At 31.6% G+C, this 22,508-nt stretch overlaps 1 protein-coding gene across 2 annotated transcripts; it reads left to right on the top strand.

Moving 5' to 3' along the window:
* Nucleotides 1-31: 31 nt before the first annotated feature.
* On the top strand, nucleotides 32-21,605 carry LOC107454825 (sn-1-specific diacylglycerol lipase ABHD11-like). 2 transcript variants are annotated; one of them, XM_071177201.1, is made up of 6 exons: nucleotides 32-157; nucleotides 3,086-3,239; nucleotides 5,959-6,132; nucleotides 12,241-12,438; nucleotides 17,921-18,120; nucleotides 20,830-21,605. In XM_071177201.1, the coding sequence occupies exons 1-6, from the start codon at nucleotides 150-152 to the stop codon at nucleotides 20,972-20,974; spliced, it is 879 nt and encodes a 292-aa protein (XP_071033302.1). In that variant the 5' UTR covers nucleotides 32-149; the 3' UTR covers nucleotides 20,975-21,605. The 2 variants fall into 2 exon arrangements, with proteins under 2 accessions (XP_071033302.1, XP_042907216.2); XM_043051282.2 differs by lacking the exon at nucleotides 5,959-6,132 and having other exon boundaries at nucleotides 46-157.
* The last annotated feature ends 903 nt before the right edge of the window (nucleotides 21,606-22,508 follow it).

Here is a 22,508-nt window from a genome sequence, read left to right as displayed (position 1 = left end):
GCCCCTTTAGATTTTTTACGATATTTGTATTATCAGTAATTGGTACAAAGTGTTTATAAGACAACTACAATATTATAAGACAACTTTTTGAAGCCTAGTTTTAGTTTTTGAAATTCAGTTTTTCTATCTGTAGCAGTCCCACTTAGAAAATGAATAAGTGAGTGCTGATTTACTGTTTTTTATAAAATCGAAAAAATAAAAATTTAGCAATTTTGAATCCACAGTTCTTTGTTATTATGTTTTTTTCTTCCTTTAAGTGAATTCAGAGACAATTTTAGATAAAATATTTCAGTGTAGTTGTTTCTGTCAATATAGTTTATTGCTGTCTATATTAACTAACCCCTTCTCTTTTGGGCGTTGCATCTCATACGTTCGGCGTTTTTCTGCCCTTAATTTTGGCATCGCATGTCATGCTTCGAGGAGAAAAATCGCGTCATTGAAATTGAATTCCTCACTACTTACAAGTCTCTTTAGTTCCCGTGATTATTTCCGAATATTGCTAAGAGATAGCAGAACCATTCCTACTTCCTTCACAATTTTAGTGGTGAGATTTCCCGCCTTAGCTTGAAATCAAAATCAATTTTGCAATTTCTTTAATTTCGCTTTCTGTTGCATGTCAAAATAGTGATGATGTATTCAGAGAGTGAGTCCAAGGACAGTCAATTTATTATCTCTCAGCGGGAAGAATATTTTTACCTAATATTGTTTAACTAATAAAATATTTCATTTCCGAATTTTAATAATTATTTCCTGCAGCTATCTATTCTAAACACCTTACAGCAGTGTTTCCCAAAGTGTGGTACGCGTACCCCCAGGGGTACGGGAACAGTTTAGCGGGGGTACGCGCTCTTATGCGAAATATCTTGCAACAAACGAAAATTTCAAAATAGTATATTTAAAAACAAAGCTAGCCATGAAAATTTGAGATTGCGTATTTTCCTATTGGCTATTTTTTGCAGAGTTAACAGTTAATAATTAGTGGTGTCAACAGCCAGTTGTGATTTTTAACTTATGTGTACTTCATTTTTTATTAGTGGTACACAGCGTTGCGAAAAATTTAGAAAGGCTACACAAAAGACATAAGTTTGCGAAACACTGCCTTACAGCAATAGATTTAATAAATGTGTTTATATTTTTCTTAAATGAAACTCGGGTGCATTGCAAAGAAAATTAGAGACCAGTGAACGAGACATCAAATATTTTACCTCCAATAGATCAAGCAAAAAACTGATTGCTAATAAAAATATTTCGCATTTTGGAATAAAGGATAGAACATATATTAATTTTCAGCAAAGCTTCTTTTAGGTAGTAAATTCGAAAAAAAATCAGACAAGGAGATGAAGACCCAACAAAATATGGAAATTTTTATTCATATTAACTAAAAAAAAATATTATATATTACGAATATTTTGCATTTGTATCAAAGTTTAAAAACCAAATCAGTTAACATTTGAAATAGTTTTAAATATAACATGGGAAAGTTTTGAGCAGTTTTAGTACACTACATAAATGATGGAATAGCATAAAAAATTCTAAAAAATGCATGAAATGCATAAAAAATGAAAATGTTTGCTGCTTTCCAGCCTTTAAAGAAAACATAAATTTCAAAATATGTTTAGTTTGCAGTTGAGAGAGACAATCTGAAAAATAATATTTGTCATATAAGAGTAATATGAAAGTATATATATATGATATGTATATATATAATATATATGGGTCATTCTCACAAAAACAGTCATTTTCATGTCCCCAGTATATTTTATGTTTGTTTTACAACTTACGAANATATATATGATATATATATATAGTATATATATGCATAGTATATATATATATGATACATATATAGTATATGATATTTGAGTAACATGAAATCTCAGCCCATACATATTTCGCCTAAATTATCAAGTAAGTAAATAAATAAAAATAAATAAAAATTTATATTTCCTTGATACAAGTAATCAAACTCACTGCTGCAAGTTTCACACAAGGGAAAGTTTTCTCGTTTTATTTCGTTACGTTTACAACTTTCTTACTCTCGTATTATTATCCGATGAAATTTTTCTGCTATCGTGAAAGACAAGATCTTGAAAAATAAATCTTGATTCTAATAAAATCTAGAAACTTTGACTAATATCGAATTGAGACTAGCCAAGTCGGGAGGATATATTTTTATTTAATAAGAATGGGTTTATCGCGTTTGAATTTTGATCATGAAGAGAAATATGAAATGTAGGTTTATTTGAAAAAAGTTGATAACAATTCTTTGAAGGAATCCCAAAATTATTAAAAGAACAATTAATACTATCATGGAGTAATATAAAAAAATATTTATATGCATGTGACAACTGCACCAAACATTTCAAATTGCTACCCCCCCCCCCACATTCCGAATCCTAAGTACTACTAGAAATTTTCTTTTTTTAGGACTATCTAGATTCGAAGCAAGTTTAATGTTTTGCGCCATGCTCATCAAAATTATGCAAATAATTATTTATTACATAGTTTTATCAGTATTGCAATGTATATTGCCTTTTCCTGATATTATATAAATGGCCTTTTCTAATGAGTTTTTTTGAAGAAAACAAAACTTATTAAGTTATAGCAAAGTGAACATTTTGTATGAAATATTTCCCTGGATGAATATAATTTCGATTATAATTTAACTAATGTAAAAAAAATGTCAGTTTTTAAAATTGAGATTATTTTCAACATTGTACTTAGAATAACATTGTGTATATTTTGCCATCATGTACTTTTTAGCAGAGTTAATTTTTTTCAGAATGTGTTTCATTAACAATGTAAACTCTTTACTAAACAAAGCTTGATTTATTCGAGTTACGTTTTATTTATTTATTTATTGTTATAGTTACATTTCACATGGTAGTAACAGTAATGAAACATTTTCGTTAATGCAAAAGCACGTTTCATAGAACAGTTTATTTTGTTTATTTTATTTATTTTGTTTATTTTATTTATTTCGTTTATTTTATTTATTTTGTTCATTTTATTTATTTCGCTTATTTCATTTATTTTGTTTATTTTATTTATTTATTTATGTTGTGTTTTTTCGCTGCTTTTTCAGACTTTTTCCTCTAAATTTTTCGTATCATACATTTGAATCAGCTGATGGGACAGATGGAAGTTTAAATCCAGTAATTTTCCTTCATGGTTTTTGGGCCACTAAAGAAATGTGGGAAGATATTCCCCAAATTATAGCAGACAAAACAAAGAGAAAGGTACAAACAATATTCATCTCAATGTAATTTTCCTTTATTTACTTGAAATTATTATTTTCTGTTTACTTATTATATGCTAGAAAGTTAGACCTGCCACGTATGCTTATTTTATAAAAATTTTTTTCCATTTCTCCAGCACAAGCAAATTAAGCGATTTTATTAGTTTACTAGCCGCCTAAGGCGGCCAGCTGTCCGCCACACGAAATACTTCTTGGGCTCTAGAATTGCTTGTCGAAATTCGGTCATGTTCCATCTTTCTTTAACGTTCCACAAACGTTTCTTGGGCCCTTCTTCTCTGAGAATCTCTTAATATCTTTTTCTTTGACAAAATACAAAGTTTTTTGGAAGGCGGTTCTGCCATGTCAGTAATCGGGTTTTTAAGAAGTCAACGAATACTTTAGAACAACAATTACTATGAAAGCAAATCATGAAACTTCAATATTAAAATCTAAGTGCTTACCTGCAAACTGAAACTTTCTGAAAATAACTAATTACATTTAATAAAAACTGTTAAAATAAAGAATAGAAAAACCAAAGAGATCCAAGGTAAGTGTGATCGTTCCTTCAAAAACAATTAAATTCCTATTTTATATATTATATAGCTACAACGCTTAAGAAAAAAAAACTAAAATGCTAAATACATGAAAAGAACACGAAAACGAATTAATTTTTTATGGTATCAATTTCTATTTCTATATAATTTTTTATGGTATCAATTTCTATTTCTATATCGCTACAAAAATTATCGTCTTCGCTTAAGAAAAAAAAATAGAGCGTGGAAAGAAGAAGAAAAACTTATTATAACAATTATGAACAGCGACAAATATATCAAAGCGAAGCGTTCTATTTACGTATCGAATATGTTGCCACATTTTTAATACAAAAGTTAAACTTTTCTCCACTTTAATAAATGTAAACTAATGCGAACTTTACAATTAAATTATTAATTCCTTCGTATATTATTGGTTTAAGTTGTCGAAAATTAATATTTCAATTGTGAGGTTCGCATTAGCATACATTTATAAGAGTGGGGAAAAGTATATGCATTTTTTAATAGTTTTTTGAATATGGCTCTTTGAAGACGAAAAAGCAGACGAAAAGCATAGACTTACAAAATGACTGATAACTAAATAACTAATCAAAATTTTTGAAAAAGAAAAAAAATACTTCTTCATTATGTCAAAACACAATTATGGGCCGAGTTTCGTGCCTGGGCGAGGCTTCTGGGGCGATATATTGTGATTACACACACACACACAGCCGCGTTTATTATTATGTATAGATGTATAGATTTATGTTTTTTAAAAAAGAAAAGTCGTCACCTAAATAAAATAAATTATAAGAAAAAACTAGTTAAATTTATTAGCTCCCGGTAACCTCGAATTGGCGACTTAATCGCTTGCGGCGGCGAAATAGAAAAGTGCTTTTTTTTTTATTAAATAAATAAATTTTTTAAAAGTGATCTCGATAGCCAGTATTTTTTAAAATTTTTTTTCAGTTTTTTTTTATAAAACTCTTTGAAAAAACCGGAATACCGTTTGTTTAAAAAAATATCCTTGGATTCCTGTTATAGTCGTTGTGTTCATAGATAATAAATGTTTTAAATCAGCTTTACTTATAAGTCATTCATCAAAACACATATAAAAAATTTATATGCCTCTTTCATCAATTTTAGATACATTTACATGCATTGTTAATTTTAGAAGAGTATCAGAGAATTTTTATTCTCTTTTTTGTTTTCTTACTAAACGTTGATCGCTTTTATATAATTAATTAAAAAAAATAGTGCAATACACTTCAAAAAAAAGAGAACATGACTTTTCCTCACATTTTCCATTGTTGTAGTTGGTCGTCATTATAAACGTGCAATATTAATACTAATGTACATCTCTTATTCAAGGTGCTCTGTGACCAACGCTTTTGATGTATTTCTAGATTTGTGAAAGATGATGTAAAAAAATAGGTGATTAGGGATCACAAATGCTTATTTAAGCGAGGGAAAACAAAAGTGCTAACGGAATCTGGTGAATTATTGTTTAGATATTTTATTTAAACAAAAAAAAAACGCTGTTTAATTGCAGGAAGAGAAAATGAAGTTGAAAGGCGATTATTAGAAAACACCTTCAAGTTCCATGCTAAAACTAAATAAGTTAACGATTTTATTCCTGCTTTCCTATTTTGCCAGACATCGATATTAATTTTCGTTTTTTTCTCTCTTAAATATAAAATGCACTTTTTGAAAGTGGAATAGGCGGTACAAGGTTGCTCGATTTTTCCCTCTCTTCACGCTTTTTTCCTTTCCAAAATCATGGTTTCAGTGACCATGATAACCTTTTTTCCCTGCAGCAAAACGTTTCATTAAGGAAGTTGGAATATAATGACTGTGGTGAGAATACGCAAGGTTTGCCGAAACCATGGTAACGGAGAAGAGAAAAAAGAGGAGAAAAAAAGAAACCGAGTGACTTTATAGCGCAAATAACGATCAAGGTAGCGCTAATTATAATTACAGCAATCTCATATGTGAACATTTTCAATTTAGGAAAAGTTTCTGAAAAAATATTGAAAAGAGGATGATTCAGTATCATTATAAGAATTTGGCATAAGTTATATTTAATTTAAAAGAAATACTTTCTTTCATTGAGCCAATAAATTTATTACATAATCGTTATTATGAAAACAGAAACATGAGTAATTGATCTTTTATTATACTGTGTTTCAGACATATGCATATGATGCCAGGAATTTCGGCGGCAGCGATTACGGCAATATCATGAATTCCGAAATAAATATCGATGACCTCTTCTACTTTATGGATACCATGAATGTTTCGAAAGCAATAATAGTTGGTCACAGTATGGGAGGTATTACAGCGTGCAGAGCAGCTTTAAAGAAAGTAAGAGTACTGCTAGTGAAAATAAAAAGAAAAACAGCAGCGGTCGTCATAGCAACGCATGCAATGACGACGCATGCGCACTGTTTACTATTCTATAACTCTTGAACACAGTTGAAAAATGTGTGCACTTTATCAAATCCAAACTAAGATCCATTTGCAAATGGGCAATAAAATAAATCAATCAAACTTAAAATAAATTATTTAATTGTTTTAAATCTCAATCGATGTTCAAAGGAAGAGAAAACAAGGAGAATTGTTCTAGTACCCGTTTGTGTTGTCTTTATATTATTCAAACATAAATAAAATAAAAAACTAATGAAACTTAGGAAAATCAATATTTTAATTTATTTAGAAAATGAAAATTCCTAGAATTAAACAGTTAACAACAATTTTGTAAAAGTTTTACTAAATATGAAACTAAGGCTTTTTTAAAATCTGAAAAATAAACCCGCTATAAAATTATATCCATTCCATTATCTTTTTCAGTAAATGGCTGTAATGATGGATATATATCACAGAATATCAATCAAATAATTTTAGATTTATACTCGTTGGAAAAGTAACGTTTAGCCCTAAAAATTATTAAAGCGTTTTGCTCTAAAAATAATGTTTTTTGTTTGGTCCATTCAGTTGCGAGTTATAGGGTGCTAAAAATGGAACAAAGAGAAAATTCGGTACATGTTACAGATTTTCTTTGAAGGCGAAAAATGCAAGTTAGGTGGCTGAGATTGTGAATGGTGTTTATGTAACAGTCGAGATTACGTGCAAATTTGGTTTCGATGATTCAATCCAGAAATTTTTGCTGTTGAAGATGCAGTTCAGCAGAAGATGTAGAGTGTTTTGATAAAATCACAGAAATGTTCGAAGTTGACCGGCATGTTAGCAGTTAATAAGTTTCAACCATAAAACAGTTTTAAATCATTTGCACAAAGCTGGATTCAAAAATAAGGCAGAAGGTTTAAGTTCTATACCAATTGATGGATTAACATGATGGTTCGAATTTTCATCTGCGAAGTCTTAGCTAAACAAAATGAAACCGACCTATTTTTTAAACGGGTGGTGACTAGGGATGAGAAATGGGGCAATAACATGCAATAACATTCGGTTGAAGCGACCGTGGTCAGAGCTCGGTGAAGCAACTCACGTTGGCCAAACCTGGAAGCTTCTGCTGTGCATTTGATGGGACTGGGGAAAAATAATTTATTATGAGTTGCTCCCATATGGCCAAACACTAAATTCAGATCTTTATTGTCAACAGCCGATCCGTTTAAGGCTAGTGATTGACCAGAAATGGCCAGAATAGGGCTACAGGAGAGGTTTTGTATTTCATCAAGACAACGCTAGGCCACACACGTCTATAGTGATTAGTCAGAAACTCAGGGAGCTTGGTTGGGAAGTTTTGATGCATCCACTATATAATTCAGACTTGGCAACAAGCAATTGACATCTTTTTCTTGCATTGAAAAACTTCCTCAGTGATAAGAAATTGTCGTCAAGATGGGAGTGTGAAAATCGATGACTAGAGTTTTTTGCCAATAGGAACAAAGACCTCCATGGGGTAGTGGTAGCGTCATGTCCATGGAAGATCAAATATAACCATGTGCTTAAAGCACACAGGCAGCAATCTCGGCGATCTTGTTCGAGTAGAGACACCACGAGAGGGTATTCCCCAAGGAGAGCCAGGGGGCATGAAATTGCAGGGCAGTCAAGCACACGGAGAAGAGTTAGTGGTGTATCTTTTGCAGTTGTTGCAAGATCAAAAGCTCTTACTCCATCTGTGCTGATTTTTATACACCTGAAGTGCTCGGATCTTAAACAATTGATGGATTGTATAAGATCACTCTTGACATTGATTTCGTAGATTTCTTCACTGGTAAATTTTAAGGCAATGTGACCAGATTTCTGCAAAGATTATGGTTGTGCCGTTCGGCAGGTCAAAGTGTACGCCTGCTCTTCGATTTTGGATGGTATTGTAAGAAACAACTTTTAAAAGAAAAACAAAGCAATACTTTTATTAAAATTTACACACACCGTTATTCCTAAAAACTCAAAATCTAAATCGTACACAAGAACTGCTGTTGCCAAAACATGGAATACTAAATATGCAATAAGAATATAATTAATGTTCACGTGCACACTTTTACACTCGACCATGCTGACTTTTGGACGACCTCGTCCCTTCAAAACAAGTTATAATCCAAGTTATAACAAGTTATCAAGTAATGCGGCACTTTTTTACATCTCTTTGGTCTACTGTTATCTTGGCTTAAATTTTTATTTGGATCGTCGTTGCATTGATTTGTACTGTTGCTGTCGTTTATGGGTTCACAAGCAATGAAGTTTTCCTTACTTCCAGTAATATTGTCCCCATCATCAGACAGATCTTCGTCGTTGACCAGATGAAATAGTTTCATTTGCGAAGCGTGGGCGGTAGTCGTATAATTATGTTGCCTTCTTCTTCCTTGTCCAACTACGCGTAAATCAGTAACTTGATAAGTGTCGGATGGTAATATTTTGATGACTGTTAAAGGACCTCTGTACTTAACTTGGGTTTTAGTGTTAGATAAGGCAGTTTGTTCAGGTAATCGTCTTACGACCACAACGTCACCTATATTGTACTTAAATGCATCACATCGATGTTTGTCATAATTCCTTTTCATCTTTTCTTGTGCAATGATAATACTTTCTTGGGCATTTCTTTGCAGTTTTGTTGGATTTACGTAGTCATTTGATGTTGGTAGTAGATCTTGCGTTACCAATTGAACTGTACGCGGTTCAATCACGAACTTTTCGAGGGTCTTCAACACAACCCTATCAGGCATTTCATTAATCTGGAAATCATGCAAAAAATCCAGGTCTTCCACATGAACTAACTTGGACCTGCCTTGATTTCTAACCATTATTATCTCGGGTGCGTCAATGATGTCCTTCCCGATGAGAACATCCGGGCCTTCAAATGTATCATCAGTCACTACATAAAACAGAACTTCCTTCAGCTTTACCCTGTCTATAGTCACATTAAGTATGATAATTCCTAGTGACTTCCTTACACCTCCAATACCCCGAATTCGTGTAACTATATTTTTATGAATATTTTTATTAAGCGTTTGTGCAAAACTATATTTTAACATAGATATATCAGCAGCGGTATCCATAAGAGCACTTGTATTTACTTCTTCTATGATAATATTCTTCGTTGTACTATTACTGGAACTGGGTGAAAACGAAACTGCATTGACTAATGGGAAAGACGCTATCTTTGGACATTCCTTTGTACCATGTCCTTCTGTTTTGCAGGCAGTACAAAACTTTGGACGTTTTGGATTTACACAATCACGGGCAAAATGGCCGGTATCATAACAATTGTAGCAAACAGTTTGATTATTAGTTGTACTTCGACTTGGCTCTGTTTGTTCACCTTTGGCGACATTTTCTTCTTTCAAAAACTTATTGTTACTATATTTATTATTATACTGAATATGATTCTTAAAAACATCTTTGAGTTCAATAAATTCATCTACCTTTTCAGCTAATGTATAAGGTGAAATTATATGGGTCCACTGATCCAAGTAACGTTCTCGTATATCTGGCGGCACCCGAGCTTTCATTCGATCTGTGATGATCAGGTCTTTTAAACTCTCAAAACTACTTATTTTAAGTCCTGCAGTCCACCCATTAAAATACGTTTCAAGCTCGTGGTAATATTCTTTCCATGACTTTCCATCAGTATTCTCATGAGAATAAAAAAGTTGTCTAAATTTTTCAGGACTTAGTCTGTAGCACTTAAGCAAAAGAGATTTAACATAGTCATAATTTTCTGACTGTTCTTCTGGTTCTCTCATTATCATTTGGACAATTTCACTTGGTAACTGGTTAATTAAACATGCCATCCACAATGAACTTGGCATTTGTACTCTTTTCATTACTCTCTCGAAATGTACTAAATAAAGGCTGATATCCTCATTACTCGTAGAAAACTTTCTCAGTTGTGACTGCCAATCAACTTTTGGCGACGATGTTATTACTTCAGTTTCGACTACTTCTGAAGTTTTAGCAGCAATATCTAACTTCTTGAGTTCCAATTCATGTTCCCGATCGGCTTTTTCTTTTTCCAATGCATGTTGGCGATCGGCTTTTTCTTTTTCCAATGCATGTTGGCGATCGGCTTTTTCTTTTTCCAATGCATGTGCATGTTGGCGCTCGGCTTTTTCTTTCTCTTCTTGACGAAGGCGCTCGGCGTCTTCAACTAAATTTTCTACCATTCCTCGAACCATTTCTTCATCGTAATTCTCGCTATTCAATATTAACTTTCTCAAGTCAGGGATTTTCAAAGTGGTAGACGAAGCATCTTCAGAAAACTCATTAGCTACGTAACGTAACTGATCTTTACGAAGTCGCGATAAAAATGCCATTTCAAACTCAAAACTCAAAATTAATTACAGTTGCCTGTTTATCCCACTTCTGATAATGTAAGAAACAACTTTTAAAAGAAAAACAAAACAATACTTTTATTAAAATTTACACACACCGTTATTCCTAAAAACTCAAAATCTAAATCGTACACAAGAACTGCTGTTGCCAAAACATGGAATACTAAATATGCAATAAGAATATAATTAATGTTCACGTGCACACTTTTACAGTATTATTAGAAGAGACATCTATATACGCACGGACTATGTCACTTTCTGACCACGTGTTGATAGTCTGCATGTCCTTTTCAAGGATAGTAGCAGTTAACTCGTTTTTTAGCACAGGATAAGGAGATTGGTATTGACGGTAACAGTTATAGGCCGTAAACTCTAGATTGATCCTATGTGGAAAAATTGCTGCCAAAGCCGTAAGAGGTTGGACTTCTACCTATGGGTCCATGAGAGGTTTTCTATTTCCCTCCCACCATCCAATGGAAGCATTCTCCGATGCTCTTTCTAGGGATTACAGGCTCCTCCGAGAACAAGATTTTTATTAGAGGAGCATTACGAGGCTACCTTTTAAATGGCAACAAATTACCAAACAAAATGGTGCATTATTTAACAAATTGGCAATTTAAAATATGTTAAGTCTTAAATTTTATGTAAAAATAATTTATTTTTCCTGAACCAAATATATTAGCAAGGCCTGTACATAACGAGCCGCTCCTGTGGCTCGTCAAGTACATAGTACTCGTTAAATACTTAGTACATAATAGATACGTGAGTATTACCATGTGTAAAAATATTGTGTAACTGTGCAAAGACGAGTATTTTGGATATGGGCATGAAAGCTACCCAATATCTCCTTTTCATTAAAAAAAAAAAATATATCAAAAATGTAGAAAATAAGTTAAAATTTTTCCGAAGTTTAGTTGAAACGTAAATTATTTTGAAATTCAATGTCTGCATAGAATCTTCAATTTCTTCTAGTAAAATGAAATAATTATATTGCACAAAATAGAAATCGAACAACCGTAAATAACTTTTGTTCTATAGATCGGATCTTCACGTTCTAGGATTCAATGTTACAAAAACGATTTTTTTTAAAAATTCGATTTCTCAGGAACGTTTCGACCGATTTCATTCAGATTTTGTATTGTGCCATGAAAAAGATACATAAAAAATTACGTCATAAAATTCTAAATTTTTCGACTATTACTAAATTAGATAATGAGAAATAATAAAAATTTTTCTTTCGTGTGGAATTATCTTTGAATAAACAAATTTTATAATTGAGCGAAAAAAAAATTCAAATTTCTTAAGAAGTTCTCGAGATATGGGGAAATGCTAAAAAATTAAAATTAACATTAAGGTGCCCAAGGTTTGGACCGCTCTCCTGACCGAACTATTTAGACTATATTTTCCAACCTATATTTCGGGGGTCAGAAATCCATGTCTGTTGAAACAAATATGTTTATTCAGAGAAAGTACGTTTTATGTCTAATTTTGTAACTCAATATATTGTTTGTAATAATTCATTATCATATTTAAGGTTAGCCTCTCGAACCATTAAGATTGAATCCTTGAACGAAAAAATCCGATCATTTGATTAAAAGTTATTTAGGGAGGTCCGTTTATTTTTCTGCGCACTGTACTTTGTTGTATCTAATTATTGTATCCAATATTATATTTAAAGCCAGAAAGAGTAGAGATGTTTTTCTCGGAAGATATGTATGTAAAGAAATTAACTGAAAAATTCGTTGATCTGTTGGCTTGTGCTACAGATATGCTGATAAGAGCTGTTAAAAGTATTCCAGATTCAATGAATGAAATAGAAGCGAGGAAATTTGTATTTACTCAGCTGTTCAGTCAGGCTCAAATTAAAGATCTTTCAGTAAGTATAAAATTAATTTTTGTTTAATATAATTTCGGGGAATTCAAATTCATTTCTATAAAAAATAAAATTTATTTTAATTTTAACAAATTATTTTTCTCGAAGAAAAAAGATTTTTCGACTAAAGTTCTTTATTTTCATTTTTTGAAACACGAATAAACACATCCTAATTTTTTCGACATATTCTTAACGTGCTGAGAAAACTTTTCAATTACTAATTTGATGGATATTATTGTATATTTATTAACCATTACTAAACATCTATATATATATTTCTCTTACACGGCGACAAAAAAAAGTCTCATTACAACTAAAAAAGTCTCATTACAACTCTCCGAATGGCAACGCTAGAAAATCGACCAATGATTACCGCTAAAAATGTCACATGTAAAATCTAGCTGTGATGGCTCAACATATAGCGCTTTTAAAAACGGAAACTGAAATAACCAGAGAGAGCATAAGCTAGGCAGAAGTGAGTAGTCTTTGTAGATAGATCTCTATTTTAGTATTCTGTCGAAAGCGCTTTTTTCACGAATTTATANTTATTGTGATTAGTTATTCATTGAAAAATGAGTCTCAGTCGTGCTGTTACGCTTTAAGATTTTATACTGTAGCACATTTCTAATAGGTTTAACGAATTACGTGTCATTTATTTGAATTTAAATTTATTTTAACGACTTAGTATTTATGATAAGGAGTAATTTAAAAAGAAAAGTTGTTATATGGGTTTGAATGATTGTTTTGAATTCTTAGAATTTTGTGCATTTGCAATGTAGCTAAGTTAGTAGCGAACGAAGCGAGCTTGGTTTAGGTTGGCGAGAGTTAGCGAGCAGGGGGCGTGGTCCACTCGTTTCTATTATTAATTAAGACTTATGTGCTGATATTTGTGGACTAGAACTGGAATACGACCTTAGTAAAAAAAAAGGTTCAAGTGGTTCCTCCATTTCATTACTTCAGGTTTGTAGCCAACAACACCTTACATTATGAACTAATTTCCGTTAAGTTTTTAAATACCTTCTTATTGTCCCTTTTATAGTAAATTAATCATGATTCTTATCGTTAATTTTATAGTGCTATTTCTATCATAGGTGAACAAAATTCAGGGCGTCTTATCAATGGACGCATGCCACATTCAAGCAGCGTGACCATTCCACAAATATTTGAACTATTACTATTGGAGTTTATGCTTTGGGCGTTCTCTACTTTGTTTAGTTTGATCTTTAGGGCATTTTTCGATTAAAAAAAATTCAGTTTTTTGTACTAAGGTCATTGATTTTTGTATTAAGGTCAACTGATCATGGTTTAGAGTCCCATTCCATCCGTCTAACCAAGGGAGCTCTTCGTAATTTACCTCTCCAAGTAATGCAAATGAGGGTTAGTTCATCACGAAGGCATATTTCTCCCAATACTTGATCCCCGACTTTCCTTGTCTTTTATATTGGGTTTAAAATTACAGGGCCACAGAGTTGATCATTAGTAGTCCTAAACCTAAAAAAATGGGTCGGCTGTTCAACGACGTTTATAATAATATTTCTAATTCTCATTTATTAAATTCTTCTTTGAACAAATGTCTGGAGAATGTTAAGTTTTTATATACATTTAAATGTACCTTTATTTTATAGAGTAGTCTTTACGTGTGCCATCTTATTTTACTATTTTTATTTTATTAATCTTAAACCTTGTCTTAAATACTTTTAATGTAATAATTTCCAGGAGATGTTAAACACATACTTATATTTTTTTCTCTTACATCTAAATGAAATTGTAACAGCAGTATGACGTCAGTCAATAGTATTTTTTAATAGTTTTACACGGTTAAGGTGCTCGTAATACGTTGTTCTCTTTAAGCACCTCTATTTCCGAGCATTTTTTTTTATATCGAATGCATGATTTCATTTTAGTTAGTCAAAAAGGAATTAGTCATTGAGTTTTGAACACCTAGTAATATAAATGGATTTATTAATTAAAAATAACAAATTTAAGCTAAAAGTAAATTGATACAAAAAAGCCATCTGAAATTAATGAAACTGATCTGGAAACTTACGATGAATCAGTAACCTTCATCGCTATACCTTCTCTTCCAGATTATTCTGAAGGTCAAAGCATTTTTAAAAGCTCATAATATGAAACAGTGGAAATTTAAATTGGGAGAGTTCTGATTGAGGCCCGCAGACGTTTATATTTTTCCAGGACCCTTCAATAAAACCCCTGCAGGCGGACTTTTATTTAAATCAATTTTTAACTGGCCACAGGGTGTTTGGGGTACACCAACACAATTTATTTAACAAAACTCCTAACTATAATTATTGCCAAATTGAATAGTTAATGGACCACCTCGTATTTGACAGCGCCCACTTCCAGACACTCCGTGGAGATCAATTTGAAGGTAAAAACCGACACCAGTGTTATGCAGAGTTGGCCTACAGGAATAAAATCAAAACAATCATCAAAACCACGCTAGAATAGGTACTGGCAAATATAATCACCTAGCATCAGAGCCTGCCTGCTCCAGACACTTAATCACTTATCTTGTCCACTTAGGTTTTACCAATTTCTCATTTTATTCGGGATTGTCATTGTTTGTATCATGCTTTATCACCTTTTATCCTACTGAATTTTAATTGTCTACTCCGTTTTTGTTTTGATTGTTTTTACTCGACTTTTGTACTTTTTAGGCTGATTTAACTTTGAATTTTAGCCAATTTTCTTGTTCTTAGCATCCGTTTTTTGATTTTAATTGTTTTTATCTTGGCCTTATGGCTTTCCTTATTTTTAACTACTTCTCTAATTGATTTGAACTATATTAGATTTTAAAGCCCTTTTGATTTTAACTTTTTCTGATTTAACGAGCTCTTTTGGCTTTTGATTTTACAATTTACTTGATTTTTTCGACTTATCAATCTCAACCCCTTTCAACTATTTTTTTTCTTCTCGTTTTTAAAATAAACTTTTACACTTGGTTTGCCTTATACTGGTGATTTATCCCCTTGCATGATTTTACTTTTCTATGATTCATTTACTATTGATTTAATTTTGCAGTTGCCACCAACCCACTTGCAGTGGTGAATTATTGTGTAACTTGCTTGTTTGTAGCATTGGCTATTTGTTGTAATTTGTTTGTATCATTGCCCATTATATTGGGAAACTTAATCTTTCTTAAATTGCGAATTTAAAAAATTACTCCGTGTGCCCAATTTATGGCAGTTCGGTTACTTTATTTTATTATTCTGAAGATAAGAAATTAATATCACCTCCAGATTTAATCTGGTAAATAAAGGATGGTGACTTTAATTCGACTTTTCCATTCTAAGACATTGGCAAACTAGATATCCAGTTCTCCGAATGTTTTCCCCTTTATTTAAATAATCATATTCGATTTCAAAAATGCATGCTCTAATGACTTCAGATGCTGAAAACATTAAAATAGTACTTAAGAAATACACGGTATTTTATTGTTCACATGGACGCTTATCTGACCCACACTCTGCAGCAGACTTAATAAAACGGTGGAGACTTAAAACATGCAAAACTCTGTTTAATTTTGTTCAACTTTTTAAGTTTTACCATGAGTTAGTTTGAACAAATATGGATTCTAAACATTCATTTGAATTACACCGACGAAAATTTTGTTTATTAATTTTTTCTGCTGCCGAAGATTTTTTAGCGGATCTTGGATATTTTCTAGACGCTGATTTCAAATTGGAAATCAGTTTTTCTCTCCAAGCTACAGTTTGTTTTTTCAATGACAATTTTATTCTATTTTTTGTCGAAAAGTTGAAGTCTAAAAACGTTATGTATAACAAAGAGGTCGCATAAATGTGGCGACTAACTCCTAGGGGATGTAGACCGGCAAATACCTGAACCTGAAAGTATCTCCAACCTTAACCTAGACAAGGTTAAGTATTTGCATAAATGCAACAAAAAATTTGGTTTTCCAGTGCTATCTGAATGTACTGAATACCAAAATCGTTTATAATCAAATTTAATAAATCAAGAATCAAACATTAAAAATTAATTGTATTATTGCAATATAAAATTTACCCTGAAAACGAATTCAGCTGGCATTTTTACGTTCGATTTAAATGTGTATAACCTACATTCAATTTTATAGTTCTGCTTTCAATAAAAATACTAAGTTTTAAGAGTTATCTTATGTCGCATTGTTGGCAAATGTCTCGAAAAAATGGTTAAATAACAATTTATTTAATTGTTATTTTACCATATTCAAACAAAACAGTCAAGTAACCATAAATGAGATGGTATTCAAATTGTTAACTGTGAGAAAAATCGTTTATTAACTGCTTTTACCCAATACGGTTGAACAACTAGAATTTTATCGCACCAACAAGGCCCACCTGATGAAGTCACTTTTTTGATTGCAGATGGGTACACATTATAGCCGAGGGGGCTAATCAGTGATTCGCATGACTGGCAGAACAGAGATTCGAGTCCCTGCCAGAATTTCTCCTCAGCAATATTTGTTTCATTCCCTTCAACATGTGAAGAATTTCCAGTGTTCTGAACTCTCCTATTTACGACTCTATACTATTAGAAAATGGTTCTCTCATTCACACAAAGATGGCAGCACCATAAAGCTGCTAAATTACCTCGAATTTCCAGTAAAATTTCTTCCTTACAGTTTTGAAATTATGATAGTTCCAAATGGTTAAAAAACCAAATAGTTTTATATTCATGGTTTTTAACCATACTAGATGTAAACAGTTTCAAACCTATAAGGGTTAAAAAAAAGTTCTTCACCTTAAATTATGCTGTAAATTGGATGGACAGACTGATACCGGTTATTTTACCAAAATTTTGAAATAAAAATTTCACCAGTATGGATGGGTGATCGTGTAAAGCTAAGGGTGGTGGCGCTAGTGGTAAAATTGCTCTTTCAAGACTTCCGGGTTACTGCTTCCGATATATTTTTACGCCGCAGAATGAGAAAACGCGCCATCATATTATTGCATCTTATCTTTTGCAGTATTTCACATGTAACGAGTTCTTTCTTTCAGCCTTTAAACTTCAGCATTATCATATTAATGTTATAATCATTAGAATATTTTCTAATTAGGCTATCTTAAAAAAATATTTTTAAAGATATTTTTGGTGACATTTTATTCATATGCAGCCAAATTAGGGATAAAATACAAAACATGGCAAACCTTAAGAATTATTCACAATGAGATATTAACTTTCCAAAATTTTTCTTGGCCTTACGACCTCTGAAAATCAATACATTTCTGAAAGCTCTAATGAATGGTACAATTATGTTTAGATTTGAACCCAAATTACAATAACAAAAACTGCATAGAATATTAGGCTTGTTCACACATCGCCTCGTAGTCATAACATAAGCGGAGGGATACATCTGAAATTTTCTAAATTTCTTCCGGTTTAAGGACGCTTGTTATTGTTTACATTGGACCACCCATCCATACAAAGTGCATTTCCATGCTTATTTGAGATTTTTGTTTTCAAGGTTCACTTTGATGAAAAGGGTAGTAATTTCCACACTGATTATGTTCTTAAGCGTAAACCAGATGGAAGTTACGATGTCAGTTTCAACAAAGATGTAATTCTTAAAGCACTTAAAAACTACGATACACTAATGCCGGATCCCAGCGGTGTGTTTTCTGGACCGGCTTATTTCTTGTATGGGAATCGTTCTTTCATGAACGTGTAAGTACATTGTGTTTACTTTGACTGTTCATTGTTTTGTTTTTGCTTGCGTCAGTGTGGAAAATAAATCCTGACGCATACAAGTAACATTTACAGGAATATTGTATGGATCAAAACGGTGTCTAGGTACAATAAAATAACTGTAAATAATAACTCTGAACACTTTACAGCGGTAACATTCAGTAGTTGGTTTTGGTATGTATTCCAAGTCAGCATCGCTGTTTTGCAATCGAAAGAAATTCATAAACGTTATATTTCAAAATATAATATGGATATCTTATTGGCTCTTGGCACTTCCGGCAAAATTAAATTCCTAGTGCACTTTAGCATCCAAATAGAGTCTCGGTGCTGCCATCTAGTGTGGCAGAAACTAGACGTTCAAATCAACATGACCAACGGTATCTCATCCATTGTGGTGGTCCTGAAAGAGTGGATACCACCTCTGGAGAACGCACTAGGTCTGCTCATCGGCAAGACCGATTTTGTAGCTCATTCGAAACAAAAAAATAATATGGATACGTTTAACGTACAAACATGGAGGCAAAACATTTGGCGACAAAACATACGTGACAAAAATTAGTAAAAACCAATTTAAAATGACTTAGAAAATCCATGAAACATGCTTGTTTCTCCTTCTTCGAAATATTCTTTCAATTCTAAAAATTTACAAGTTGTGAACACCCTTTCGGAAATTAAAAGCTAAATAATTTGGTAATTGGGAATTTGTTCAGAAGTTATTAACGTGTTCCCTACCGTTAACGTGACCAGCAATGCATTTATTATGTAGGCATTTTATACAATTACAAAAAAGCATTGAAAAATTATGATTGCATGAATAAAGCGAAAATCGAAGTGAATAAAGCACAAAAAAAGTTCTGTATTTTGTCTGTGCTGTGCTATATTAAAATTGCTATTTTGTGCTTTAGTATGCGTAACACAAACCATACTCATTTTGGATATGATAGTATGTTTTGACTTACATAAATTACAGAGAAAAAATAGTGATTTATTTTATTTAATTTTTTATGTTACTACTTTGACAATCATGCTATAAAATTTTCTTTAAACCGTAAAACATTTTTATGAAACACCCATTCTTCTCTCATTGGCTTTTTGGATCATCATTAATAATGTTCACTGATTAATTTTAAAAATATGCTATGGAGCAATCGCTCGTGGATTAGAAATAAATATTTACATTACATTAGTTCGCGATGACTCTTTATTTGAAATTTAAAAAAAATCAGTATATGGCATCAGTAGTAGGCGCCCCTCTTCGTGCGGCGGAAGTGACGCCATCATGGAAAGTCAATTGACTTTCCATGATGACGTCACTTCCGCCGCACGAAGAGGGGCGCTTACTACTGACATCAATACCATACCGGCCAAGCAAAAAATTCGCTCCATAATTAAAAAAATATGGTCAGGGAGAATATGGTCAGGGAATACCGAGAAAGTGTATAACCGGGCTATGGTCCACCCATCCCTGCCGATGCTGATTTATTAATTGTTTAAAAAATAGTTATTAAAGAGAAGAAAGAGGAAACATTAAAATCCTTCTGGTGGCTAGAGGAAAAAGAGAGAAATTGAAAGGTTACTATGGGAAACGCCTGCAAGTCTCGTCCGAAAATAAAATAAGATTTGATGTTTTTAATCCCAACTTCCTACCTAGTAATTCATTATATATCAGAAGCAATTTCTCTTTTGCTTAAATATTAACTTTGAAAGTCTATACTGTATTTAACGCAATCGTTTTCCGTAAGGACAATAAGCAGGTTTTACATCTACATGACTATGGAGAAGGAATTATCAGGGTGCCATTTTATGTTGAGATGATATTATTTCCAGTGTGGATGGAGGTTGTATTGGTATAGTGGGCCAGTTGAATAATACATGAAAACAGAAGGGTGATGAAAATAATAGTTGAGCTGGATCAGAATTAATAAAAAAAAGCTTTTATTTTATTATTTGCAGAGCTCGAGTTACAAAATATAAAAATCATTCATAAGAATTTCAGTTGAATCAATTTTGCATAATAATATTAAAATAGGTCAGGCCATGGGAGACGAATCCCCCACAACCTGCCTAGTCAAAAGCCAAATTAAAAAGTACATGTAATTTGTTCCCAACGGACACAGAAGCATGGGTAGGAGATCCAAAATTGGCGATTTATTAAAATATAACATAGCCAAAACAAAGCCAACCAGCATATCAATATTGGGTTTAAAATAATACCTTGGCGATCACGAGTCGCCAACAAATTTATGAGAATTATTACAACCATGCAACTGAAACATTTTTGCGGTTAGAAATTAGAATAAAAAGTTATAAATAGATTTTTGTTTTCGATTAGAGGCGACAGTGAATTAATAAGTCTGCATTAGTAATGAAATAAAAAGAAAGTATCCGTTACATTAATCTGGAAGAGAAGAAATAAATATTTTATGTTCGTTTTAAAAAGATTAAGTTTGTGCTTTATTTTAAATATAATTCTATTAATAAAAAAAATCAGCTTAAGAAATCAAAGATATTTTAAAAGATAGAAAATAAATATGTGTATGCCAATTGTGGCATCACAATGACTTTGAAAAAAAAAGAAAAAAAACTACTTTTTGTTATTTTATATTTAATTTGAAAAACAAATTGTTATATTGAAAATTTGTAAATTTTTTTTTGTCTAAATAAGTACCTTATTGTATTCTTATTTAGTGAAGCTGATGAAGAGAATATCAAAAAACATTTTCCGAGTGCTGAACTCATAAAATTTGAAGGAGTTTCTCACAACATTCATATAGAAGATCGAGAAAAGTTTTTAAGTATTATTTTGGATCGTTTGACACAACGAAAATGTTGATTAATATCACGAAGCTATTTTAATGTATTCATAAGAAATAAATTTCAATAAAAAATATTCTTACTTTCACACAGAGAACAAAAGTATGCTTACAATTACCAGAATATGTTAAAATTTACCGTGTTTCTGGCTTTAGGGGAACACCAGTATGTACACCAGTAAGTGTTACCGAAGGACTTAGTTAATGATTTTAGCAAAATTGACAGTATAAATATGATTTTAGATTTTTTAATATATGAAAAAATTTCTTAACTGAGGCAAAATTTAAAAATTCTTTCATGATATCTTTGAGCATGGCATACGAACCATTTATTTAGTTTAATTTACTTCTCGGTTTTGTATTTTCTATTTATTAACCAAAAATATGTTGTTGTTCTTTTTTTCTTTTTTTTTTCTTCACATGATAAGTTTTTGCGAGTTAGTACGATAATTTTACCAGAATTTTTTTCTCCGTGCGGTAAGGTAAAATCATTTCAGTAAAAAATGTCTCATTATTATTTTGTGAATAATTTTAAAATTTATTTTTTGGGCAGTTTGAATTCCAAAATTTTTTTCATATCGTTTTTAAAATTGTATTCTTCCACACAAAACTTAAATCCTCGCGTAAAATTCCGTCATCTATTTTGCAAAATTTAAAAATTGTGCCTATCAACTCGATTTTTTACCAACAATGATAAATATCGTCTAAGGTTTCTCACTAAAATAGTCTCTTTTTTGTTACTAAAATTATATACATTTAAAGTGAAGTGAAAAAATTTTTAAGTGAAATTTTTTTTTAATTACATGTTCTAAAATATTAATCTCAAAAATTTTTTCCCCAAAAAAATTTACTTTTTTTAAAATTTTTCATTAAATAAGCCCTGGTTACAATATGAAACGATTTGATTTCACCTCGATGGAATTTGAGCCAACTTTCCTGGTCGACATGATTTTACACTTGCACCAAAATTTGTTGCCTGAAATCTATGCTATTGAATAAAATGAACAAGTGAATTTTTATTTTTTATTTGGCGAATCAAATAATATGTTAATTTACAGGTTTGTTTTGGGCATAAAAATTGATTCTTTATGAATCAAAAGGGTAGATTTATCCAGAAAAATTTGAGATTTCCTAGTTTATATGCTGTTTATAACATAAAACAGTATTATTTCTGTGAAAGTAATGAGTACTAGTGTTGTTACATCTTAGGAAAACACTTCTTAAAGTTGAAATAAAATATCCACCTAAGGACACATTACCAGGAAACGCTTTTTAATCTTTTCTCAAAGTCATTCTGCAAAGTGTGTCATCATTTTTGAACAACTGAAGTATCATTCATATAAATATTTATTGCGAGTTAAATAAAGAATAATTTCTTTATTTATGTATTTTTTCAGTGTTTTAACAGTATAAGAATTAAATAAATAATGTCTAAAATGACGTGGGAGAACAGGATATCCACAAAATATGGAATTAATCGATCTGAGTAAGAAAACATTTGTATAAATTTAGCCATGGAATATCAAGAATTAAAATTTTGCTAAAATCTTAATA

The sequence above is a fragment of the Parasteatoda tepidariorum genome, chromosome 2 (assembly GCF_043381705.1).
Source record: "Parasteatoda tepidariorum isolate YZ-2023 chromosome 2, CAS_Ptep_4.0, whole genome shotgun sequence".
In the NCBI taxonomy this organism is placed as follows: Eukaryota; Metazoa; Arthropoda; class Arachnida; order Araneae; family Theridiidae; genus Parasteatoda; species Parasteatoda tepidariorum.
This window is presented reverse-complemented; position numbering and strand designations above follow the sequence as displayed.

Coding starts and splice junctions, on each gene's coding strand:
- LOC107454825 (XM_071177201.1), top strand. Junction 3,240..5,958: donor CAGACAAAACAAAGAGAAAG/GTACAAACAATA, acceptor ACTGTGTTTCAG/ACATATGCATATGATGCCAG. Junction 12,439..17,920: donor CTCAAATTAAAGATCTTTCA/GTAAGTATAAAA, acceptor TTTGTTTTCAAG/GTTCACTTTGATGAAAAGGG.